The 27,449-nt window shown below is 40.9% G+C and overlaps 1 protein-coding gene across 20 annotated transcripts in view; it reads left to right on the top strand.

Moving 5' to 3' along the window:
* The window catches only part of BNC2 (basonuclin zinc finger protein 2), a 427,080-nt gene that overhangs the window by 374,108 nt on the left and 25,523 nt on the right, over positions 1-27,449 (top strand). For all 20 annotated transcript variants that reach the window (XM_067744442.1, XM_067744440.1, XM_067744450.1 and 17 more), the window contains one exon: positions 25,294-27,263. In XM_067744442.1, coding sequence (XP_067600543.1) covers positions 25,294-27,263 — 1,970 coding nt within the window. The remainder of the gene's footprint in view (positions 1-25,293; positions 27,264-27,449) is intronic.

Genomic DNA, 27,449 nt, shown 5'->3' with positions numbered 1-27,449 from the left:
TTCATTTACATCGCATGCCATGTTTCAACAGGCGTGAATAACTTTTTTCTTTGGCCGGTGAATGGAGACGGTTTGGGGTTATAAAAAATAATAATAATAAAGAATGAGAGTGAAGAGATCCCGGGTTAGCTCAGAGACAGCAGGAGGATTTCTGAGGGGGGAGCGGGTGGAAGAGCGGTCTACAGACTTGCCAACGGGCACTTATTAAATGTTAATAGGAACCGCACATGATGCGAAGCAGGCAGATCTGAATTTATCTTGTAATTGGATGTCTACAACTAGAAGTATGCGAATGAAATCAAGGAGAGGCACTACAAAAATTATTTGCTAGGAAGCAGAAGCAAGATTGTGTTTACTTAACATACCTGGACGAGCCCATCCCCAGCATTGGTGAACTGGAAGCCCAGGAGAAGCGAGCAGCCTTCCAGCTCAGTGGCAGGTGGAAGATGTTAGAAAAGCAATACCTCTTATATCAGAATAAATTCCCAGGAAGGTTGAGAGCCCCTGACACGGTAGGTATGTAAAACCACGTAGCTGACATTAAGGCCTGTTGCGCTTTTGTAACCTCCTTGAATCACTGGAGCGAGCTGTCCCTGGTGAGGGGCATGTCACTGGGTTCTGTGTCTTGACAGGGAGTCGTACCTGTGATACCCGAAACCATCTACACTCGCCTGTTTAGTCCTGGGTCATTGGAATGCAGGCACTGGATTGAAGCATTTATTCATAGCAGATTAAAAATATAAGCATCTATGAGGCCTCACTTAGGAGACTCGTAGAGGATTAATTAAATATTTACGAAGTCACCTATCTGATTGCTTCATTTGTGAAGTATTTGGGTCTCATTGCGTCATAACTCCTCATTCAAGTGGCTTCTCTGTTCTCTGAAGGAACTTCTGTTCTACTGGAGAAGCAGAAACAGATTCCTGCCATACTCTTATTAAAAACAAACAAAGCACATGTGTGTCCTCTGGTTTCTCTGCACACGTGTGTTCTCTTTTACACACACACACACACACAGCCAATACCCAAAAAAGAGTAAACTGAAAGGGTAAAATAATTGTTTTTTAAAAGGAGTTGTCATTGACTCAGTGAATGATATTCACTTGAAAAGTATTCAGAAAAGATGCTGTTATTACAGTAAGAATCTTATCTCTGCATGTTGTACATGACACCTGTAACCAAGAGAATCTTAAGCTGATCAAAGTAGTTTTTGCAGTAAAGACTATTAATCTAATTTATGAACATTTAACCTTTGTCTTTGTGACAAGTGACTGTTGTGTCACTTATTGTTTATTGTTATATATGCAGTCTCAGCAGATCGTATTATACAGATTTCTAGATGGAAGGCCAAGATTTCAGTTCGTCCTTGGATTTATGCGAAAGCTAGAAGTGTATCTATGAGCAAGCACTTCCTGAGTGCCTGCAGTGTGCCTCGGAATTTGGCAAGACCTGTCACGAGTATTTGTACTTCACTTAATTCGACCCTCATAATGACTGATAATCCTAAGGATAACAGTAAAAGTCAGGTATTACGATCTAGTTTCCTAGCTGGGAAACTGAGGCGCATTGTGGTCACAGCTAGTAAGGAAAAGGCTTGGTACTGGAGCACAGACTTGTGGCTTCACACTCTATACTGTATCTTATTTTATTTTTATTTGATATGATTTGTTTTTCCACTCCATTCTGCCTCCCCTTACTTCTGTGGAGAGGGTATTTTAGGATTGTTAGAACCAGAGCTTAGCCTTTTTTTTCCCTGATAGTCAAAGATCTCTTGTGCTCCTTTTCAGAGTTTCTCTTCCATTGTAAGCTATGGCTTCTTTTTAAGCTGTGACTTCTGTAATACAACTTGGAGTTGGCCTCTTGTTTGGTGTTATTAACTTTAATAAAATATTGATTTGATGATTAAAAATTTTGCCAGAAATCCATATTAAAATGTTCTTGAAAGCTAAAAAATATTTATCTGGCAACAGTCCATTCCGTATATAATGGAAATATTTTTACCCTATTTCCTTTTTCCTTTCTCAAAGCCCTTACAGAAAGGGATAATGGAGCTGGCAGCTGTGGCCATAGGAAGTCTGTGCAGTCTGTGGTTTATGTATATGAAAGATATATGCCAGAATATATGCATTTGCCATGTTTTTTTTTTTTTTTTTTTTTTGTGGATAGGTGCAGAAGCCTCAACTTTCCAGTTGTCTTCCTTGTGATTAGTTGGGCTGTCTTTGTTCTCTCCCATGTAAGATCTAAAAACCAGCCTCCTCCGTCTTTGCTGAATGTCAGTGCAGCTGCTGTTTGCATGCTGTTTGCTTTGTTGCTATGTGTGTGGGTGCCTCCGGCCCAGGTCCCGAGTCCCCGTTCTCCTGCCGCGTGTTGCCTGTTCTTCTGTGGAGAATGGTAATGGTCTCGGATCAGGGACTTTTACACATAGGTGTGTTCTTCCTTGTTGGCTTGGAGTGATCAAAGACCTCCATGTTTCGTTTTGCCCAGAGCCTCACATCCCACCTGCTGTCTTCAGTAAAATCCATTGCAGAGAGCTTTACCCTCAAGCCACAGAAAACAAATCCAGCACCTGTGGCCTGAGAGCATTACTTACAAAGGCCGGGAAACTCCCAGAATGTTGTTTATGAAGCACACCCTCAGTCAGGACTCCAGGCGTTGCTGTGTCTCTTGCTTCTTTTCTAGCTACTTGTGAGCATCAGACCCTTTTGCGGAAGGAGGGAGGTCGTGTTGTAGAACACGATCACACATGTCAGGACAAATGCCACTTCATGACACTGAACTCTAATATCCTGGGGGAAGGAGGAGATACATGCATATGGGTATATTTTGCCTTCCATTTAACTCTCTAATTGTTTTTTTTTCCCATTACTTAAATACGGGTTTCTGTCTTGATTAGTGGTGTTATTCACAAGAGACTAAGGTTTCTGCACTTGCCTTGCGCGTGTGACGTGGAAGGCATGTGTTTTCTTTTGCCATATCCCCACTCAGCAGGAGTGCTCTTACCAGAACTAGGAAACTCAACAGAAGTGCATGTATTTGCTCGATGTTCTCCCTTGCTCTGGACTTGAGTTGCAATGCAGTTTCCAGCCCTCATGTGTGCACTGAGTGACAGGGTTCCTAAGGGGGGTAACGCAGGTAAAGTGCTTTTGCCCTTAGTGCTTGGCACATAGTGAGTGCTTAGTGAACAGTGGTCATTACTTTTCATTGAAGCCAAGTCCATATCGCACCTCTCTCTCTCTCTTTTTTTTTTTTTTTTTTTTCCTGCGGTACGCGAGCCTCTCACTGTTGTGGCCTCGCCCATTGTGGAGCTCAGGCTCCGGGTGCGCAGGCTCAGCGCCCATGGCTCACGGGACCAGCTGCTCCGCGGCATGTGGGATCTTCCCGGACCGGGGCACGAACCCGCGTCCCCTGCATCGGCAGGCGGACTCTCAACCCCTGCGCCACCAGGGAAGCCCCGCACCTCTCTCTTTAATGCAGATTTCTGAGAGCCCTTTAGTTAGATCTGAGGGTCAATCTCTACCTTGTGAGAGTGCTTTAGGAAATGTGACTTGAAATTAGAATTTTATTTTGTATACTTTCACATATAGTCGGTGGATTGGTTTGAAACCAAAATGCTATATTGATTTCCTTTTCCTAAGTTATCTTCTGTTTCTAGGAGATTTCTATAAATAAGTTGGATGTCATGTTGGTAGACTAAGAACCAACAAGCCAGTTGTAGACAACAATGAAGACTCTTTTCCCTATTTTAATATAAAATCAAAACCAAGAGATTTGTAAACATCCCCATACTGATTTTTGTTATTAGAAGTGAATATTGAAAGCGCCCACAAAAGCTGCTTTTCCGGCCTCTACTGGACCAGAGGCCTCTTTTGGGGAACTGTTAGTTGCATCTTCTAATCAATAACATTTGATACATTAAATACTCATTTGAGTGGATGTTCTCTAAAGGAAATGAAGCTAACACAGTCCCTTGGCTTCTATGAACCTCATGAATCTCATGTATGTATTAATCTATTAATAGGCTTCTATTAATCTCATGTATGTATTATTGTGCAATTTATAATCGTAGGGATGTTTTCCTCCTAGGTACAAATCGTGTTTTCAGTAGTGTCTTTTGACTCAACTTAACTTGACACTATAGAGGGCACCAGTAAATCACACATCCCTGTGTGCAAATAAAGACAGACACCTCCCTGTCTCCCACCTGTACGCCCTTTCCTGGATCAAGTATCAGAGCTGAGCTTGTGGCCATGTAGGACCACAATCCTTGAATTCGTTTTTGTGTGGGATGGCAGTTGGGAGTACAGATCTGAAACAGTGGTGGATCTGAAACAGTGATGGGTAGGTGTGCAGAAAAGTGTTAACATAGCAGGCCTGAGGCTGCTGTCTTTAGAAAGGCCTGCTTACAAGATTGGCCCTTCACTGGCATCTAGGAACTTGGATCTGGGGAGTGTTCCCAGCATTCCGTCATTGATGGGGAGCTCACTGTTCCAAGCTGTTTGTGCAAATAATATGGTTTCTCCTGAACACTCGCTTTTCTCCTGGGAGTCTGGAATTTTGGCTTTCGGTACATGCTCGGCAAAGGGTGCCCATGTGACCAACCCCCAGTGAAAACCACGGCCACTGAGTTGCCAAGGAGCTTCCCTTGTAGACAGCACTTTACATGTGTTGTCACAATTCAGTGCTGGAGAAATTAAGTGCATCTGTGTGACTCCTTGTGGGGAGGGCTCTTTGAAGGACGCTCTTGGTTTCTTCTGGACTTTGCCGCATGCCCTTTTCCCTTTGCTGATTTTGCTTTGTGTCCTTTCACTCTGTAATGAATCTTAGCTGTGAGCATGGTTATATGCCGAGGCCTGTGAGTCTTACTGATCCTGGGGTTAGCATTGGGAACCCCGCAAACAGTTGTTAAAACCTAACTTGTGTAGGATTCCATACAAGGAGGAAGGCAGGAGGCCTGAAAGTGTGCCTGAAGATTTGCCTTACGGATACTCCCACTCTGTACCATTTTCTTCCTAAGCACTACTTCATTTTGGTGTTGAGCTCAGTAAATATGTTTAGACTATAATATAATTAGGTGGGCACATCTGGCACATTCAGACATCAATGTGAATTCATTCCTTGTTCCTTGCTGCCTTGGAACTGAGGTGTAAAGGAGAGAGACTTAACAGAACGCCTTTTCTTTCTCTCTTACACACATGCACACATTTTCCCCATTACCTACTCTTCTAATAATCGGAAATCAGTGCTAACTGGAATTCTCCTCATTGATGGAATACAGTGGCAGTCAGCCCTCATTTGGAAATGCTTTCTGAGTTAGCAAAATAAAATAACAAAAATTACCTTCAATTAGGGTTAATTTTGGGGGGTGTTATTACCCTATTCCACTTCTTAGATGTTTATCTAGAATCTGCCTTTCCTCACTACACCAACAAGAGAATTTGCCAGAGTTCTGAATCTCTCTCTCCATTTACTTACTTCCTCACTGGGAAATGAAGGCGAAATAGAAGTGCTGCTGAGAAATAATCACTCAGGAGAGCATTTGGGGAGAAAGTACAAGCTGGCCTGGTCGTGCTCTCCTTTGCTGGCAAGAGTTTACATACACTTTACCTTTTGGTCTGGTAGGGTAACCTCTATGCATTACTCCTGAGACACGTGAGCGTGAGCAAATAGAGCGTGTAAATTTACAGACAGTGTCTATTTTAGACTTCATGAAAATAGACACTGAAGGAGGAGATGGGTGAGATGACACAAATCTTGTTTCCTGCCTTGATAAGTGACTCCGTAGAAAGTAAAAAATGAAATGTTGTGTGCATTCTCTCCAAGAATAAAATTTTTTTATTTATTAAAGTGACTTAATTCCTTTATGATTTTTATTTAATACTACCTTATCTCCTTCAAATAACCATAAGTAAATAGTCCTCCTGGTGATTTAGAAAATCAACAAACAGTTGATTTTCTTAAAAGGGAGCTTGAACTGTTTTATTGCATGGTGGTTCATGGAGAGAAGCAGTTCGCTAGTTATAAAAGTCAGTACGTTGCTAAGACAAGTCATTCCTTTGATATTCTGTGGAACCATTACAGCCACTGTTTAGAAGTAACAAATGATAATAGGTATGAAAAGTAAAATAAGTGAAAGTCTTTTATTTTTTTAATTAAAAAATACTTTAATATATATTAAATGTTTGAAGTTCTAACAGTTTATCTTTTTTAATTTAATTTTTATTTTCTATTGGAGGGTAATAAATTTACAATGTTGTGTTAGTTTCAGGTGTACAGCAAAGTGATTCAGTTATACCTATACATATATCCATTCTTTTTCAGATTATCTTCCCATATAGATTATTACAGAATATTGTGTAGAGTTCCCTGTGCTATACAGTAGGTCCTTGTTGATTATCTATTTATATATACAGTAGTGTATATATGTTAATCCCAAACTCCTGATTTATCCCTCCCCCCAACCTTTCCCCTTTGGTAACCATAGTTTGTTTTTGAAGTCTGTGAGTCTGTTTCTATTTTGTAAATAAGTTCATTTTGTATCATTTTCTTAGATTCCACATATAAGTGATATCATACAATATTTCTCTTTCTCTGTCTTCACTTAGTATGATAATCTCCAGGTCTATTCACGTTGCTGCAAATGGCATTATTTCATTCTTTTTAATGGATGGGAAATATTCCATTGTATATATGTACCACATCTTTATCCATTCCTATGTTGGTGAGCATTTAGGTGAATAAAAGCTTCCATGTCTTAGATATTGTAAATAGTGCTTCAGTGAACATTGGGGTGCATGTATCTTTTCAAATTATGGTTTTCTCCAGATATATGCCCAGGAGTGGGATTGCTGGATCATATGGTAGTTCTATTTCTAGTTTTTTACGGAACCCCCATACTGTTCTCCATAGTAGTTGTACCAATTTACATTCCTACCAACAGTGTAGGATGATTCCCTTTTCTCCACACCCTCTCCAGCATTTATTGTTTGTAGACTTTAATGATGGCCATTCCGACTGGTGTGAGGTGATACCTCATGTAGTTTTGATTTGCATTTCTCTAATAATTAGCAATGTTGAGCATCTTTTCATGTGCCTACTGGCCATCTGTAAGTCTTCTTTGGAGAAATGTCTGTTTAGATCTTCTGCCCATTTTTTGATTGGGTTGTTTGTCTTTTTGACATAGAGCTTCATGAACTGTTTGTATATTTTGGAGATTAAGCCCCTGTGTCTGTTGCATCATTTGCAAATATTTTCTCCCATTCTGTGGGTTGTCTTTTTGTTTTGTTTATGGTTTCCTTTGCTGTGCAAAACTTTTTAAGTTTAATTAGGTCCCTTTTGTTTATTTTTGTTTTTATTTTCGCTAGGAGGTGGATCCAAAAAGATCTTGCTGTGATTTATGTCAGACAGGGTTCTGCCTATGTTTGCTTCTAAGAGTTTTATAGTATCTCGTCTTACATTTAGGTCTTTGATCCATTTTGAGTTTATTTTCGTGTATGGTGTTAGAGAATGTTCTAATTTCATTCCTTTACATGTAGCTGTCCAGTTTTCCCAGCACCACTTATTGAAGAAACCATCTTTTCTCCGTTACATAGTCTTGCCTCCTGTGTTGTAGATTAATTGACCATAGGCTTATTTCTGGGCTTTCTGTCCTGTTCCATTGATCTATATTTCTGTTTTTGTGCCAGTACCATGCTGTTTTGATGAATGTAGTTTTATAGTATAGTCTGAAGTAAGGGAACCTGATTCCTCCAGCTCCATTTTTCTTCCTTAGGATTGCTTTGACTACTTGGAGTCTTTTGTGTTTCCATACAAATTAAAATTTTTTTTCAATAAAATTAGAAATGAAAGCCTTTTATATTTCTAACTTAGACTAGCTGTAAAGGCCTTCTGTGATATTCTTTTTTAATACATTTCATGTTAATTCATCTACATCCATTTTCTATGCTTTTTTTCTCCCTATTCTGTGCATTTTATTTTTGGTACACAACTAGAGTTCCCTATTAAGAATTCAATTGATATATTCAAAATTGACTACTCTAATCTCTACTCTCATATACCTAGGTATTAATTTTCTCTTTGCCATTTTAGTTTTACCAAATCTTAATAAAAGAGACTTCTCTCCTACTCCTTTCCTCTACCGTATCTGCTCATGCTGATATTCCTCGAACCCTGGCCAGAATGCAAGTACTTACTATTTCAATTAAATTATTTTAAATGTTCTAATAATTCAGTTTTAACATTGAGTAATTCATTGTTGGCCACAAGTGGAAATTGTTTCTAGTCTGTCAAGTTTTAAATGTATATTCATATTCTGTGTTTGCATTTTTGAGCTCTCTTTCCAATACTTAGTTCCTCATCCCTAAATTTCTCTTTTTTTCCCCTCCTAGCTCACTTTCCTATGACAGTCACTCTTTTTCTGTATTGTCATTCCCTTTTGCATTTTAGAAAATTTAAGTTTCTATCCCCAAACCTGTAAATAATCTGGTGATAAAGTGAACTCAGAAGCATAGGCCCAACCAAGGTCTCAAAATATTTTGAGAAAAGTGAATTTTTTACTTCCATTGTAAAATATTCATATTTTTATTTCTTAAGTACATAGTATAAAACTTCTGGATATCTGCCTTTGCGCGTGTGATTGCCTAACCAGGTGTTGGACAACTTAGGTTTTGGACTCATACTGACTATTTTAGATAGCTAGTAAGCATCTGTCTGAAGATAGTGGGTTTATAGAAATGACAAGTGGTCACTTGTCAACAGAAATGAATTAAGTATAAAGCCAACTTAATTTGTTTAAAATTTGCAAGGCATAACCCTCGTTGCTATAGGGGTATAAAGTTGAGTGTTCTGGAGCCTTTATACTCAAGGGTCTGGTTACACTGTAAGGGATTATCCGAGATTGCACGTTACTGATATATTGTAAAGTGGAATATGGTAAAAAAAAAAAAAAAAAATCACATGAAAAGCAGATGGGAATTCTGGATAGATCACAGGATTTATGATAGAAGTAATCATTGAAAAAAGGGCCTTGGATGATAATGGGCCCCCAGAAAATTGGTGACAGCCTTCCAAGTGGAAGGGACGGAATAAACAAAAATGTGGTGTGGTGAGAAAGTGTCGTGTGTTCACTGACAGCTGACTTGTCCAGTTCCAATGGCAGAGCGTGCACAAGAGAAGTAAGACTTAAGAACTAGATTAGGGCAGTTCTTGAATACCAGCGTGAAGAATTTATGCTTAAATCATTTAGTAGAGGGGAGCCATTGAAGTTTAGTTTGGAGGGAGAGGTTGTAATGTGACCAGAGGTGAACTTTAGGGAAAGCAACTTGACATCAGAATGTAGTCAAAATGTAAGTGAGATGAAAAGAATAAATGGGAAGAATGAGGAATAATTAAAATAATCCAGTTAGGAAGTAATGTGGGACATTACTTAAGCTTGTGAGGATAGGTATTAAAGAGACAGGTATGTGACTGGACAACTGAGTTATCCAAGCCTGGATTTCAGTTCAGAGAGAACAGTGGGAAAAGAGAAAACAGGAAAGGCCCTGACGTGGAGGCTTGCATGGGGGCGGCAAACAGGAGTGCCTTCTGTGCCCGGCATTTCAGTGTAGTCCTAGACTCAGATCGCAGGTTGGAATTCTGGCTCCAGAAATTACTAGCTTTATGACCTTAGGCAAATTAATGAACTTTGATGTGCCTCAATTTCTCCATCTGTAAAGTGGATTTGGTAATAGTACCTCAAACCTGATCTGAGTGTAGATGAACATAATACATACATGTTAACTAGATTCCCCCCGACTCATTTTAAGGGCTCAACAAAGTGTAGGTATTATGATTTTTCTTTAACCCTCAGAACTCTAGCAGGTAGCTATTTTTACCCATTTCATATGTGAGAAAACCAAGCCCAGAGACTACAGTTGACCCTTGAACTCTAGTATACTGACTACAGTTGACCCACAGGTTTGAACTGTGCGGGTCCACTTACACTTGGATTTTTTTCAGTAGTAAATACAACAGTACTACATATTCCAGAGTTTGTTGAATCCTCAGATGTGGAGCCACGGATACAGAGGAACCAAACCTCCTATATGGAGGGCTACCTACAAGTTATACACCAATTTTCGACTGTTCCGAAGGTCAGCGCCCCTAACCCCATTGTTCAAGGGTCAACTGTATTATTTAAAGCAGTCTCAGAGCCTGAAAATAACATTTTCAGTTTAAAAAAAAAAAATTGGCCTCCATGCCTTCGTGTGTTTCAGATTTTGTTTTGTTTTCAGAATTCAGCGGACAGTTCTTCTTGAGCAGCTGGGTCTACAGGCAGAATCGCTAAAGAAACCCTCAGACTTGACGTTTTCCTTAGAAAAGTGATAGAGCAGATGCAGGCCAGAGATGAGAAAGAGCAGGATTGATGGGAAGAGCCAATGAGGATTCAAGAATTAATAAGTGTAAAGTTATTTTCCACAGATAAAATGAAGGAAGGAAGGGTGTGCATGCACACACGTCTCTAACTGTGGTGGTTTGTCATTTATGTGTCTAAATTAAACTGATTTAATGCATGTCTTCACTCTGTAGGCAGATACACAATGCTGACCATGTGCAGGACGCTGTTGCATTGGCTTTCTAGTTTCTTGTATACCAGGATTTAGCTTTGATCCCCAAAAATGACCAACATAAATGTAATGTCATACCAAAAGCATTTTTCAGGAGCATTAGATAATTTTCTGGTACTTGCAGAGAGAGAGAGAGAAAAAATATATATATACACACACACACACACACATACATACATATATACACACACATATATATACACACACATACATACACACACACATTTATATGTACATATATATACACATACACACACACACACACACACACACACACACACACACACACACACACACACACACACACACACATATATATGGCTAAAGCTGATGTTCTCAACTTTTTCTCACCCCCAGCACACTGGTAATGAAGCTGCCTTCCTGCACCAGTGATCTTGGGGAATCACTTCCCATTTGTGTTGGGTACCTTCCTGATGGTCAGCAGGGGAGTCCAGTCCAGGGGGAAGTGGCTTCCAGGTAGGGCTGGTGTGGGGTAGAGACTCCCAGTTGATTGGAATCTACTCACACCCAGGGCATGGCAGTAGAATGGAGTGGATGTTCTCCCCCCTGAGTCAAGAACCATTACGCCAGGAGAAAAGGGATAGTATTGTGGGGAAAGCACTAGACCAGGTCATGGGAGCTGGATGGATTATCTCAAGTTAGCTCCTCACACTTTAGCTTCCTGAACTTGGGCAAGATACTTATTTGTTAATTTCCTGAATTTGGGCAAGATACTTATTTGTTAATTTTCTCATCTGTAAAATTAAAAAGTGGCATTAGATGACCTCTAAATTTCCTCCCAACTCCTGCATTCATGGTATTAATGAATTCATTCAGTATTTATTCATCTTGGCAGTGGGAATATAAAGTATCCTGTGATAAAGAGACACACATGACATAGAAGTATAAGCAGTTTGCTGAAGGGTCAGGTAATTCTTGCTGGGAGTGGGGAGAAGGAAGGAAAAGGGTGCCATCTCAGAGAGAGGTTCATTTAAGTTGGGTCTCGAAGGATGGGAAGGATGGCGTCAGAAGCAGAGGGTTCAGAAGTAGGTGAGATTTTGCTGAACTTGGTATTTATGGCAAGAAGCTCTTTGTAGCTGGAGCTTCAGAGGTCTTGGCAGGAGATGGTGTAGGAAAGGTAGGCTGGGTTTATATCGAGGGGACTGCAAATGCCAGGTAAGGATATTTATTATTTATTCTGTTCACAGTAGGAAGCCCCTCAAGGTTTGTTAGGAAGAGGAATAAAATATTGTCAGTCTCAGTTTTTGGAAATTGGATAAAAGTCTGTAAAGACTGGATTGAAGTGAACAGGGAAATCCTATTTGTTTTCTTAATGGCTGTCTTCATCCACATTCCTTTGGGCACTTATATGGATCCTTCCAGGACCGTCTCCCTTTCTATAACTGGCACTGACTTCCCAAACTCCAGAAAGTACTGTTTGTACTCATCTTCTCTGAGGTGACACCAAGAGCTTATCTCCCCTAAATGCACACCATCTCCGCCTTCCCCAACGGAGCAGAGTGGCTACACCATTAGCAAGGTTTAAAAAAAAAAAAAAGGGCAAGAAAATCCAATGTTAAAAGAAAAAGAAAATTAATGATTTAGAAAGCCACTTTCCAAAAAAGGAAGAAAGAAATCCACTTTCCTCAGTTCTATATCCATAGGTAGCTTAGATAGTTTTAAAAAAATCGGGAAAAATTTAACCCCTTAGTGGCTGTCACAGGGAAGTCAGTCTTAACTGGTGTAACTGATGTAACTCTTAACTTTGGCTTGACACACTAAAAGCAAAGAACATTGTATGGCGTTTTCATCTTTGCCTGCAGCACTTGCTTGGTTGAAGCTGCATTGACTGAACTCGGAACAGACACTAAGATCAGTCTTTGGGGATCAGAGGGAGCCCTAGGGGTTTGCTTGGGCTCCACGAGGCCCCTGGGCCAGGCCGTCAACTCTGGCTTTCTTGTCTTCCTTTTCTCCTGCAGCTTTTTCTTCCAGCCTGTTCAGTGAGTGCCCCAGGAGGTACTGTGTATGCGTGTGTGCATGCTTCCACCAAATAGCTTTATCGTCAGTGCTGCGGGCCCTCCCTTACACACTTGTGGCTGTCATAAGGCAATTTGATGCAAGCTTTCTACACGCCCAACTAGTTAAGAGTTGAAAGCTGTCCTGCAGATGGGCGCGGCCCCGTTCCTTATGCTTGCCAGTTGTCAGCCACCTTGGTGTCATTTAAATGGAGGCGTTTTGAATGTTTCTCATTTCACAATGTTTTAAGATGCTCATGAAATGGCAGTCATCTCAGGAAGCCAGATGTTTCTGCCTGTTCTCATTGCAAACATTTGTTCACCTGATAGTCTGTAGAATCACAGATTTCTGGTTAAAAACAAATTCTTCCAGATTCTTCGCAGTGGACTCAAATCTGTCTTACTTTTTTAAATTTAAAGATGTTCAGATTATCCTATTTTCCCTGTAAATTGTATCAGAGCAGATGTAGTTACCCTGATGCAGCAGTGGACTAAACTAATTTCATTGATGTAAACACAGTTAAACAATTTCCAATGCAACTTTGGAAACAGTGTTTGTGAACCTGTTTAATAATGTTTAAAAATGTATCAATGAGATAGGCTGAGCCTGTGGCCTTTATTATATTATCTCTTCTCAATTACACAGTTGCTGTGTTTTATGTCTGGACTGGCTATAAGTAAACCCGCCCCCCTCAAAAAGAATTATTCTAGCTGAAGGGTGTGGCTTATCCCAAACCCATGAAATTTGATTTGCAATTGAAGACTCTTGGAAAATACTTCAAGAGTGACATAGGAATGATATGATGATGACATGATAAGAAATGTATTCAGGAGGTTGGGCTGGCCTTTCTATTTCTGTTCTCACCCTTTTTTTCTTTGGCCTCCACTGCTCTTCACCTTCCACTCACCTCCCCTCCACACCAGTGCCATTGTTGTGACTTCACTATAAATTCCAAGCTCTCTGCCTTGAAATATAACAGAAAACATTAAATACGTTTTTACTAATTGTGTGATCTGCTAAAATCACAGTTCAAGCACTGTGCCAAAGCTGCCTTTTTTTTTTTTTTAATTTCAGAAGCAGTATTTAAGTGATGACATGCAGTAATTTGTTCATTCTTCTGTCAGTATAATTTACAAGGCAATGGCAGATAAACATAGCAATACAAGATTCATTTACGGTGACACAATGGCAGATACACAGAGCAGAACCCTGCCTATGAGATAAAGTGGACTGAGTGACTTATGCAGTAATTAGGGGATAATTGTCATTAACCTCACAAACAGTAGTTTACCCATATTGTTTAAAAGGCTCCAGGATGCGTAATGACAAGGTAATCTGTCAAAGCGCTAGGGGGAAATATTAATAAGATTTGTGCAAGCCTGGATAGAAAATATGCAGAAAGCGTCCACATTAAGCTAATTGGTGGATGAATATACACTTGTAAAAGTGCTTCTAATGGCACGTTTGCTGCTCTCCAAATGACTACCGTTAATGTCAAGAAGTGGGCTGCTTCGAAAGTCAGGACTGCTGGGACAAGAGGGTATTAAGGCGTACAGGCGCGGTTATTACCTTGTGCTCCGTAATGCACGCTTCCCCCTCTATTTTGGATTTCTGAGTTTGGCGTTATAGTAACATATGTTGATTATTTACTCTGCTTTTTCCGTTTTTGATCTCTGTGTCTTCAGTCAGCCACCAACCCCCAAATCACCTCTATTTCGCGACCAAATAAAACGTATAATAGCTACACCGATAGCTGCTTAGAAATACATAGAAACTCAAACTGATGACGCGTACGTAGATTTATAATTACACACACACGTGTGAGGGTGCCTCTTATAGGAACACATTTAATCGGAGCCATCAAAGGAAAGGATATCCATCAACAGCCTTGTGTATGTGTTACAAGTAATAATGTGTTGTTCCCTGATGAATGCTAAAGCACGAAATTAATCTTTGTGTTCTACTGCCATTCTTATACCCAGAGAAGAACAAGGTTAAATCTCAATCTCTCTCTCTCTGTTCAATCACACACCCCGTCCTGTGTGTGTTTTATCGGATGCTGCTCAGTGAGTGTTCAGTTCCTTTCTGCCCCTGCTCCCTCACATCCTAATGAATACGTTAAAGTTCCTCAGGGTGGTTCAGTCAGTTTCAGTTGTGGGGTGATTCAAAGTATAATACGTGAGCCAGAATCGGCCGTTCAAGCTTTGGAAGCTGGGATGACGTACCAGGATTGAGGATCTCGGTTGCACAGACAGACTTCAGACCGAGACTGAAGGTTGTGGCCTTGAATCCATTCCAAGGTTGTGGCCCTTACCTAATGTTGAAAATCACCTTCGTCGTGGAAAAAAAAAAAAAAAAAAAAAATTGCACCCGTTTTTGCTGTTTATCAGACATTATAGGAAAGCCCATCAGGAAATGCCAGGGTCTCTGGCAGCTCGTGTTTCGATACGTAAAGCCCCAGCACAGACGCCTAGATAGACAGAAGCTTTCTGCAAACTCAGTGGCAGAACGTCAGTTGTGGGAAGAAAGGTAAACTAGAAGATGTAGAGCTCAAAGCAAAAATGCTAGCAAGGGCTCTGGTGAGCTCTGGTGAGCTCTGGTTGTTTATTGCAAAGTAAGCAGATTTATAGCTGTCCAAGGACTCAGGTTTTATCTGTATGTCTGAGGGGAGAAGAAAACAAGACCACTTGCAGGGCCCATCCTTCTCCTTCCTCCCGTTTCTAGTGTTTTCTGTGAGGATTTCAAACTGTTCCTTTGTTGTCCTGAACCATAGAATGATTTACCCCCTAGCATCTCAGTGGTGATCATCTCCAAAATAACCTGTGTGTATTTAAAAGGTTTAATTGAGGGGGTGGGTCTTATATACAAATACTGCTGTTTCTTGGAACTGCAGAGATCGCTGGAAATCTACAGATGTTTACTTATATAGCTTTATGGAGGTATAACATTTATTTTGGAATGGTGGAGCCTCAAGTTTTACAGACTTTTCACAAACCCTATTGATGGGATGATTTGGGGGAGGGGGGCGCTTCCCAAGGCCTCGAAGGAACTTCTTGAGCAGTTTCCCCAGTTTTCAAGTGAAGTTTTCACTTGAACTGATCATTAAATTGACCAGGAGTAAACATTAATCCAGAAGAATTAGTACCTCTGATCACATCGCCGATAAGAAGCATCAAAGGGAGCATCCAGAGTATATTAATAGAACAATACAATAATCGGATGAGGGCATATTTTCAGTCATACACACAAGTATTCTGAAAATAAGTTGTACGTACACAAGTGGGTTAAAAGGGAAAATTTTAGTTTAGGGTTTGAAACATTTTAACTGAAATGTCTTGTATGTCCAGATTCTAGGAATAAATAGTCAAATAAGGGAATTTGGGTTTAGGGAGGCTTAGAAAGTTTAGTAAAGTTTAGTTTCTCTCATCTATACCGTGAGAAAACCGAAACCAGTCATACAGCTGGTCATTGACAAAGGAAGACTAGAATTCAGGTGTCATTCACTTATGTTCTTTATTTTCCTCTAAGGTTGACTATGAGTAAGTTATATTAAGCATAATCAAAATTTGGAACTTGAAGATACAAATTCTGTTTTAGCCCATTAGGATAGGGTTAGCTATCCTGTGCTTAGAGGCTCACAGGTAATTTTATATTAAGAGGTGGATATGCTAGGAATGAAGATCAGCTGGATTTAAGATTTTCTGTTTTGAAACTTACATGATTCCTAAGATAGTGTTATCAAATTTTTAAAATAACTAAATAATTTATGGCTGCACCTGGTCTTAGTTGCGACACGTGGGATCTTTCGTTGCAGCGTGTGCACTCTTAGTTGCGGCGTGCAGATCTAGTTCCCCGACTAGGGATCGAACCCCGGCCCCCTGCATTGGGAGCTCGGAGTCTCACCCACTGCACCACCAGGGAAGTCCCTGTTATTAAATATTAAAATGTATGGTGTCTTTAAAAGTTTCTCAGGTTTGATTTACAATGGAGCTAGGTCATTTGAAAAATACCTTGGAATCTTTGAAATGCAATTGTTGAAATGCATTGAAGAAAGTAATTTACTCCTCTGAAAATCTTTTAGATGGCAAAGCAAGGGAACTGCTTTATTTATTTGCAAACGAATACCCATACAGGAAATACATAGAGCGGGTTTTAAGCTAGACAAGCTAAAATTCCTGGGTACAGAGAAGAAATCCTGACAGGCCTTTACTAGAGCTTAGCTGGAGTTTCTATGATTAAATGTGTTGTAACCCCGGCGTGATCTATCATAATCACAGTTTTTAAAATAAAAATGCTGTACAGACCATTACTGAGGGGAGAAGTGATAGTCCTCTCTGAATTAATTATATATATTCTTATCTGGTCCATAGTCAAGAACATTCTATAACAAAGTGAATTTTTTATCAAAAGTCAAACAATATGTTTTAAAAATCACAAGAACTATTTAAAACTAGTGCCCTGGCATTTTGATGTTATCTTGGTTAGAGGTGATCATCTGGGGAGGTTGTATTGTTCAACTTATCAATAATTTTCTTCCTCTAAAATATATCTTCACTAAAAAAATAGATTCAAATATGGATCAAAAAAAGAAATGATAGAAATTTATATACTGAAAAATCTATCAAAGCCATACCTCAAAATCACATAAAATTACCATGTTGCTTTTTCCTTCCGCTCCCAACTGCAGTCAAGGGCCATTCCCTTCAAACTTCCAGTGTCATCCAAGAAGCATTCCTTAACTTCGCACTTTTTTTTTGCAAGTAATTTGATATGCCTTACCTTAGTATACTACTGTTCTTCACTGTGGAGCATTTTTAATCTTATAATAAGACTGATTTATAATGTTTCGTGCAGTGACCCCCGGACGGTCGTCTTTTTGTGCAGGTGCATGTTTGTGTACACGTACATGTACGTGATAAGTAACTTTTAGTTGATCCCTATGTGCAAACAGTATTTATAGAGAGGACACCTCAGTGTTAGCAAGGACTAGTAAGATTCTCATCTCGACAGAAACTTCTTTAATGCAAAGAAGAAGTTTCTGCGAGCTCTGTCATTTTAACCAGTGGTGGATATTCCTATAGCGTTCCTTTCTCCTTGGGGGAAAAAAAAGAGGAATTGGAAAGGTATTTCAAGCAGGTTCTTTATAATCTGGGCGTACTGAATTTAGCACCAGCTTTTGTAATCACAGCCAGCCAATATATACGTAGCTCTGATGTCCACACACTCATTTCATGACAAGGATGGGCTTGGATTCATGAGGGAAGCATACTTGTTTTCCAAAAGGGATAAATGTGCATACATGTTAACAAAGTCCAGTCTTGATTTTTCTTTGGAAGTTTTCCTTTCTGTCTGTGCCACACTCCGTTGATTCTTTCTCATGGGACACCTCTGTCCTAGAGAAAGCAAGAGGATTGGCAGAGGAAGCCGGAATGGACTGGTCAACATTGTATTTTGAAGGTAAAGTGATGCTCTTCAGAAATTCTGCAAAACACAAATTTCCAAATCATGGAAATTGAGTAGGGTTTTCATTACCCAAAACAAATGTTGATTTTTTTTTATCAAGTCTAATTTGAACCATTTGGTGCAATCATGGTATAAATGAGTATGCTTCACTCTGCCTACAGATATTATAGTTGTTTCAGCTGGCCTGGAAACATTAGCCTGAAACACTGGGAAAGCACCATCACATAAAAGAACTGTGTGAATAAAGAAGAGTGTAATTTTGTTTACTTACACAAGCAAACTGCTCCAGTGTATATTGTATACGCTAGTGGTGTATCTTTCTCAGTCAGTGCCCTCCCGGAAATATGTGTTTAAATGTAAATTTGCTAAAACAAATAAGCATGCCAAGTTGTTTTCCCACATAATTTCAAGTGTTTCTCAGAAATTATCACAATATTGCTTTAAAAATTTCCCTAAGTGCTTCCCAGAATCTGTTATCTTCAATAAGAATTTTTTTGTTTTACCATTTTTATTCATCTCTCCTTCTCGCCTGCTTACACACACACATACACACAGGCACACAAACTTTGACCCATACACACTTCAGATTGCCAAGTCATATAAATTAGAGAAATAAATATGATCTAACAAAAAATGGGAAAAAATAGCTCTGATGTGCGTGGAGAGCACCCAGACCAGTTAAACTGTTTGGCTGAAGAGAAGAGGTTTAAAAGTAACTTGACTTTAGAAAGACAATTTAAAATTGAAATAGCTGCTTGTTACATATGGACCCACGTGAGTTCCAAAACAGGTCACTAGTGGGGGAACGGGAGAGACGAGGACTGAAAGTTTTATGACCTCTATAAGCTTTTTTCTTTAAAACTGTAGGTAGTGCTTTCGGTCATCGTAGCCAACCCTATCCAACTCTCAGGTGGTATCCGTGAGCTCTCCATTTACAGCCCCCCGTAGGAAGCTGAGGGAGTGCCCCTGTTCATGACGTCTGAGATAACAGTCTGAGCCCATCACTTGCTCCTGAAGTGACCCAGCAGTTAAACGTTATATTTCCTAATTTCTGGGTCACTTCCTTGACACATATCCACCCAACCAAGAGGCCAGCACAAAGGCACAGGTGAAGGTGAGCTATGGTGAATTAACTGACTGACTGCCCTTCATCAGCTTCTTCCAAAGTGTTTGACAAGACGTGTGTGCATGATACCTGCCTGCCACATGTCAATATTAGCTCCGTAGAGAAGCAACCTCTGATTTTTATGACTACGCACCCCTTTCGTAAAAATGCCTGAGCTTGCGCCCCAATACATGTAAAGCTGTTTCTAAATTAGTAACATTAGCAAAAAATTGTCTTTCTAGGTTAAAAACTAAATAGAAATTCTCATGTTTACTCCTCACGTTAGTGGACTGTTGTGTACCCCCTACGGATAGGAGAGAATGGGGGGAAGGCATGTGTCTTTGTTTTTCTGGTCACAACAGAATGCAGGAAAGAAGATGCTCTCTATACATGTATAAATAGGGAAAGTTGTGAACGTTGAGTCGTGAGATTTCATGCACTTTTCATGGTTTAATGTTTTCAGTCAACTTCATTGAGGTATACTTTCCATGCAAAAAAATCTACCAATTTTACATGTACAATCGATACAGTCATCTATGCGTCAGCACAGTCATGATGTAGAACGTTACCGTCACTCCCCAAAGTTCCTTTCTGTTCTTCTGCAGTCAATCCCTTTCTGCCACCCTCAGCCCCTGGCAACTACTTATCTCCTTTCTGTTCTTATAGTCCTACTTTTCCAAAATGATTCCTCTGACTGGCTTGGTAGTGTCTGTAGCCTTTTAGATCTGACTTCTTTCATTCTTAAGGTTATGCCTTCTATCAATAGTTTATTCCTCGTTATTGCCCAGTAGTTAGTATTCCTTTGTGTAGATCTCCCACGATTCGTTGACCCTTAAGACTTAAACGTCTAGAAAGCCTGGCAACATTTGTGTTTCAAGTTTTGCATAGCATGGTTTCATCAGTTTTTAACTCAGCAATTACAGCTCAGTTTTACCTGATACGAGTGCCAAGCTGGATAGGCTTGAAATTTGGTCATTTCTCTACCTTCTACTCAACCACATGTCTCTTGCCTTGATATCTGAATTCATCCTGAAGGAGAAAGGATAGAAAATTCCAATGGGAAACTGGTCATGAAAATAAGTTGCCAGTATGGTTAGGGTGGAATAATTCCTTAAGATAGTACACTGCAAATGTAGACATGAAATCAAAAACTACATCTCATAAACCTCTGATTTTGTTTTAGGTGGTCCACATTTCATTAAAAGCTTTAAAATTAGATCAAAGGGGAAATGTTTTTAGTTTTTAGCGAATCGTTTTTGGATTTTTTCTTTAAATTGTGCCTTAAATTTGACTGACCAGAAGTTCGTTAAATAGAGTAGAAAATTAAACTATTCTGCACCTGTCTTTGAGACTTAAACTATTGGCTGATTTCTTAATAATTAGAATATTGCTAGAGCAAAGAAGCCCTAGATCTCTGCTACGTTCAGTGTTCCTCTCTCATTTCCACGCATGGAAAGAAAGGCAGTGTTTCCCTCCGTGCTCTGGCATGCCAGTGGCCTGCTGTGAACACAGATGGGTTCCTTCTTGGGCTGGGGATTCTCTGGGCTTGAGGTCACCTGACAGTCTAATGATCCCAAAGCCTCTTATCTGGTCTCTCTTCAGTCTCTTTACATCTTTCCTTTTCTACTCTCCCTTTCCCTCAAATAAGAAAAACCAAACAGTCTTATTTGACTTTGGTTTTAAAACTATGCATCCTATAAGGTGCTTTGATGTGAAGAAAGGGCTCAAATGAAACCACTGAAACCGTGATCGTTGATCCTACTGCAAGAAAGATTTTAGAAAATCACTCTGGAGCCATGCAGAACTGGGTGCCAGATTTCTACTGAGTGATATGATCACCAGTCCAGTGAATAATAAAAGGAAGTCTTTTCATTTAAAATGCTTAGATGTAAATATTTTAAGTGTTGTATACTTTTTCTGAACCCAGTAAAACTGGTTTCTAAGTCTCGATTATTTGGTGTTACTCATCTTTTAATTACTAGGATAGCCAGTTAGTGTCATAGGAAATCAATACTTATCCTAATACCTTGCATTTCACTTAACAGGGTAAATCTTATTATCCTCGTTTCATAAATAATAACCCCCAATGCAGAGGTTCAAGGTCACTGAACGCTGGTTACAAATGGGGAAGCCTAAAGTAACTGACTCACCAACTACAGAATCGAATGGGAAGGACAAGAATCTAGTTACGCACTCTGATGTGATTATCATTCATGCACGAGACCAGCATCCCAGTGTGAGTTGGTCAGTAGTCAGGATGTTCCTAGTGGCCTAACAGACTGAATTTCTGTTTTATTAATATTTATTCTGTGATAATACCTAATTCTTTTTATGGCTCTTAATTACTCTGGTAAAGTGTATTTGACATGATAAGGGGGCCTAGATTATAGATCTCTACTTCTCAAGCTATCTGTGAGGAAGGACCAGTTTCCCCCCCAATCACTCTTAAGCCAACACTTAAGTTCAATAAAATAAAATAAAATTACTTTGAAAAGAAGTGATCATGCCTTCAGTTGTTACAGCAGTGTCCCATTGTCCCGAAGGTTTCCAAATGGTTGCTCTCAATTACCTGCAGACTGGTTTTAGGAAAACACTAGCCCTCAGACTAGCCCTTTTTGAATAGCATGTGGACCACTCATGGAAAGTCTTGTCTTAACAGAGGAGTCTTGAGCCACTGTTTGAGAATCACTGCACCACATCGTGCTTATTTCTGTCACAAAGATCTTCAGGAAAAAAAGAACCTTGGCCTCTCTTTTTTCCCTTTGATGATTTCTAACTCCCTTCAACCAGTTTAATCCGAGGATATGCTAAAAGTGATGTTCATTTCTAGCGTTGAGCTTTTAGACCCATTCTGTTGCATGAGAAAGTCAACTTTGTTTCTTGCTGCAGTTTCTCTATTTGTGAACGTGATGGTCTTAGAGCATCTTGGTGAATGATGGCTTCTTTGGAAAGAACTTTGGTGGCATCTCACATTGCCTGGATCCAGAGGTTACCCTGTCAGGAGGACTCCAGTTGGGAGCATGCAGTGTAGATATTTGTCCCGTCCCCAAGCACATTTGTTTACAAAGAGACTGTGTTGTCCTTCTGTGTAAATATAAATGGATGCTTCTGTTACCACGATAAATGAAGCTTCTCTTTTATCATTCAGGCTACCAGCGAAGTAGCCTGGACCTCTTCCACCAGAATTAAGTGCTTTAACATAACAGTCTCCTTTTTAGTGGAGACAGCCACTCAGGCCTAAAAAAGAGTCTGAAAGGCAGTAGATTTAGAAATAGCAGGCCTTGTGGCAGGCCAGGAGAAAAGAGAAACCATATGGGACTGCTGTGTACCGTTAGGGGAGGGAAGACAGGAGGGTGATTGAAAGGAGATGCCTCAGGTGGGTTTAATCAGTTGCTATGGTTTCTAAGGCCTGTTTTAATACCGGAGGCTGCCAGCTCTGTAAGTACATTATCGATATGCAGATTTCGGTGCAGCCTACCTGGGAAGAACCTGAGGAAGAAATGGCTGTACCTTGCTCAGATTGGGTTTCCATAGTGAAAGCCTCCATAAAAGGACAATCAAGAAAATGGATTTGATGGTAAAAGAAAAATAGTGTAGAAGAGGACATTACAGCGCTCTGGAGACCAGCCTTGTTCAGGAGAGGCCCTGCTCCTTGTCATCACAGACTCAGTGTGCCCACCTGCAAAATGGCCTCATGGATGACAGTCACTTACCTCAGCAAACTTGGAGTCAGAATTTCTGGGTTCAAGTCCTGGGCCCCAGTTAGCATCTTCGCAACCTTAAGCCATCTCACCTCCGGTGTCTCATCTGTTACACATATGCTGAGCTCTGGAAGCTATTACAACGCTCAAATGAGATAATCTCTGCAAAATCACAATGTATTTCTCTGCTTATTTACAACACCAACACTCTCCTTTACTTCCCTGCCCCAAAAAAAGAATGGAAGGGAGACCCATTGCTGTGAGCGATAACTTTTTAAAAAATGGCTACTGCCCGACTCCAGGATCATCCAGGGTCACCGTGTATACACATCATTTGTACGACTAATGTGAACAGACAGCTGTCTGAGAGTGTTTGATCTGAAGGCTAATTTCTCCTGCAAGATGAGGGAGGGACATCTGTATTTGACTTTATGTAGGACTGGACACCCACACACATACAAAATGATAGAATGCTAGCAATGAGCCTTATACGGAATACCATGTAACTATTAGAGCTTCTTTTTTAAGTAATTTAAATAAATGACAAGTATTGCCTTTTTATCAAATTTTAGGTGTCATGATTCAGACCATACGATTGTGGTCCAGAGAGAATTTCATGTTGCAAGGCTGAGTAGAACGGTCTACAAGAGAGAATTCTCCATTGCAAAAATAGTACGGTTCCCTTTATCCTGTTTCCCTAACGTAACATCTTACATGAGCATAGTACGGTTGTTGAAACCAAGAAATTAGGATTGACACCATGCTGTTAACTAATCTAGAGACTTTATTGCAAATTTACCAGTTTTCCCACTAGTGTTCTTTTTCTGGTCTAGGATCCCTAGAATCTCGCATTTGTTTGTCCTGTCTTCTTAGTCTCCTCCAATCCATAACCAATCTTAGGTCTTTGAGTTTTTAAAAATCTTTCCCGACATTTACACGTTGACGGATACTTGCGACTGTTTTGCAGGATGCCTTTTAGTTTTTGGTTTATCTGATGTTTTCTCATAATTAGATTGAGGTATAAATTTTGGGGCAAGCATGCCACGGAAGCAGCAGTGTGCCCTTCTCAGTATAAATATATACACATACGTATCTATCTCACACAAGGTCCGTGATGTTCCTTATCACCGGGTAATGTTTCTTGGCCAACTTGGTTAGGGTGACGTCTGCTAGGTTTCTCCATTATAATGTTATGATTTTCCTCTTTGTAATTAATAAGGCTCTTGTCTTGTTGTTTAAGATGATTTTATGCTTCTGTAAAGTGACAGTCAAGGGTTGGAGCAAGTGCTGTTCACAGAGGGTTGCCGAGTATCGTGTACTGGTGGGAAGAAGCTGTGCCCTAGAAGATGACGGAGTCATTATTTAAGTGTTTGAATAGATTTTTCTCAATCCATACTGAAATGGATTGCCTGACATTATACTGCAGGATTTTTAAGCCCGACCTCCAGGCGTATCTCATAGTTACTAGCAAAAATGAAAGTGTGAAATGCTTTTTAATGTATATTTAACAACACATAGTCTGGTGATTACTGATGTGTATTCTCTGTGGACTCCCCTCTGCTATCAGAGGAGAATGTTGAGAGACAACATTTTTACACATTTATTCGATCTAAATCCATCACATGTTTACTTTCTAGATATGTATAGCTGTCATTTATAACAAGATCATAAAAAGTCAAATACGCTAAGTCTAACTCAAACTTTGAATCATAGGATTACAATCAATTTTCAGAAAAGTGCAATTACTGTTTTTCCTACTCTACCTTATGAAATAGGCTACTGGTAAATGACACGAAAATATAGCCATTAAAAAGGGGGGGAAATACAGCATAGCAATGGGGGTATGGGGGGTAATGCTACTTCGTTCATCCTTTTGATTCAGAAATTCACATAATAGCTCCTATTTAAAGGAATTTACATCATTGAATCCAGTGCTGTGCTCGAGAAATAAAATGTGAAAAATGTACTCAATTCCTTCCTATGGTGTCACTGTTTGATAAGGATTAAGGTACCTTTTTTTTTTTTTTGGGGGGGCATACACTGGGTTGCACAGCAAGAGTTCACATCTTGTACTAATATATGCTAAATACTTGCATAGTCTATAGGCCATTGTTGTTCAAGTAGCAGTAGTGTAGGCATTTTAGATCACAGAGCCCCAGTGGTCTACGTTTTGTTTGCTTTGACGTTATTCAACTCAATCTGTTTCTCTAATTGTGACTCTAATGACTACATTGGCATGGCAGAAAAGTATGCTTTGTGGATCGACTTGTATTAACCGTGCTTGCATGTTGTTTTCTGCTCTCGATGTTCCATGAGCAGACAGAGCACCTTCGGTTGCACTGAATAGTCATGCACAGTCAATAAGTTTTTGTGTTTGTCTTTGTCATTTCTTTGATGTGGCCTCCAGGATGCTGCCGGCAAGGTGCTGGACCGCTGGGCCATCATGTCTCGAGAAGAGGAAATCATCACCCTTCAGCAGTTTCTGCGGTTCGGAGAAACCAAATCCATTGTGGAGCTGATGGCCATTCAGGAGAAAGAGGGGCAGGCCGTAGCTGTACCGTCTTCAAAGACAGACTCAGACATCAGAACTTTCATTGAGAGTAATAATCGCACCAGGAGTCCCAGCCTCCTTGCCCATCTAGAGAACAGCAACCCTTCCAGCATTCATCACTTTGAAAACATCCCCAACAGCCTCGCCTTCCTGCTGCCATTCCAGTACATAAACCCGGTCTCAGCCCCGCTGCTAGGATTGCCTCCGAATGGGTTGCTGTTAGAGCAACCAGGACTGAGGCTGCGGGAACCCAGCCTTTCAACCCAGAATGAATATAACGAGAGCAGTGAATCTGAAGTGTCTCCCACACCCTACAAGAACGACCAGACGCCCAATAGAAACGCCCTGACCAGCATTACTAATGTGGAGCCCAAAACTGAGCCAGCCTGCGTGTCCCCCATTCAGAATTCCGCCCCGGTCAGTGATCTGTCCAAAACCGAACACCCAAAAAGCTCATTCCGGATCCACCGGATGAGAAGGATGGGGTCAGCGTCTAGGAAAGGAAGAGTGTTCTGTAACGCGTGTGGGAAGACGTTCTATGACAAAGGTACTCTCAAAATCCATTATAACGCTGTTCACCTGAAGATCAAACATCGGTGCACCATCGAAGGTTGCAACATGGTCTTTAGCTCCCTCCGAAGCCGTAACCGTCACAGTGCGAACCCTAACCCTCGCCTTCACATGCCTATGCTAAGGAATAACCGAGACAAAGATTTAATTCGGGCCACATCAGGGGCTGCCACCCCCGTCATAGCAAGTACAAAATCAAATCTCACACTCACAAGCCCTGGCCGGCCCCCAATGGGTTTTACCACTCCCCCACTAGACCCCGTCTTACAGAATCCTCTCCCTAGCCAGCTGGTGTTTTCTGGGCTAAAGACTGTCCAACCAGTTCCTCCGTTTTATAGAAGTTTACTCACTCCGGGGGAAATGGTGAGTCCTCCAACCTCCCTCCCGACCAGTCCCATCATTCCAACCAGTGGTACCGTAGAGCAGCTCCCCCCATTACCCTCTGAGCCAGCAGCGCCAGTAGTGATGATGGCCACTCATGAGCCCAGTGCCGACCTGGCGCCCAAGAAGAAGCCCAGGAAGTCCAGCATGCCTGTGAAGATCGAGAAGGAAATTATTGATACTGCCGATGAGTTTGACGATGAAGACGACGACCCCAATGATGGCGGAGCTGTGGTCAACGACGGGAGCCATGACAATCACTGCCACTCGCAGGAGGAAATGAGTCCAGGCATGTCTGTGAAGGACTTTTCTAAGCATAGCAGGACCCGGTGCATTTCAAGGACTGAAATACGAAGGGCCGACAGCATGACTTCCGAGGACCAAGAACCTGAGCGGGACTACGAGAACGAGTCTGAGTCTTCGGAGCCCAAACTGGGTGAGGAATCCATGGAAGGGGATGAGCACATGCACGGCGAGGTGAGCGAGAAAGTCCTGGTGAACAGTGAGAGGCCGGACGAGAACCACAGTGAGCCCTCTCACCAGGACGTCATCAAGGTGAAGGAAGAGTTTACAGATCCCACTTACGACATGTTTTACATGAGCCAGTACGGACTGTACAACGGCGGGGGTGCCAGCATGGCAGCCCTGCACGAGAGTTTTACATCATCTCTGAATTACGGCAGCCCTCAAAAGTTCTCCCCGGAAGGTGATCTGTGTTCTAGCCCAGACCCCAAAATCTGTTATGTGTGCAAGAAGAGTTTCAAGAGCTCCTACAGCGTGAAGCTCCACTACAGGAACGTTCACTTGAAAGAGATGCACGTCTGCACGGTGGCTGGCTGCAATGCCGCCTTCCCCTCTCGCCGGAGCAGAGACAGGTCAGTAAATCTCCATTGGCTGCTCCTGCTGGGGGTGGAGGGTGCTGGTCATGGTGGACTTGAAACATTAAAAAAAATCCAGCTTAGATGTTTTTTGATGCACTGTAAAGATTGTCCACAGTGATCACGTGACCCCCAAGCTGCCGTGCTCGTGAAGGATTGTTGCAGTTGGTGCTTGTTGTGATT

Source organism: Pseudorca crassidens, chromosome 7 (genome assembly GCF_039906515.1).
Source record: "Pseudorca crassidens isolate mPseCra1 chromosome 7, mPseCra1.hap1, whole genome shotgun sequence".
Classification (NCBI taxonomy): domain Eukaryota; kingdom Metazoa; phylum Chordata; class Mammalia; order Artiodactyla; family Delphinidae; genus Pseudorca; species Pseudorca crassidens.
The sequence above is the reverse complement of the archived record's forward strand: the minus strand, read 5'-3'. Positions and strand labels throughout refer to the sequence as shown.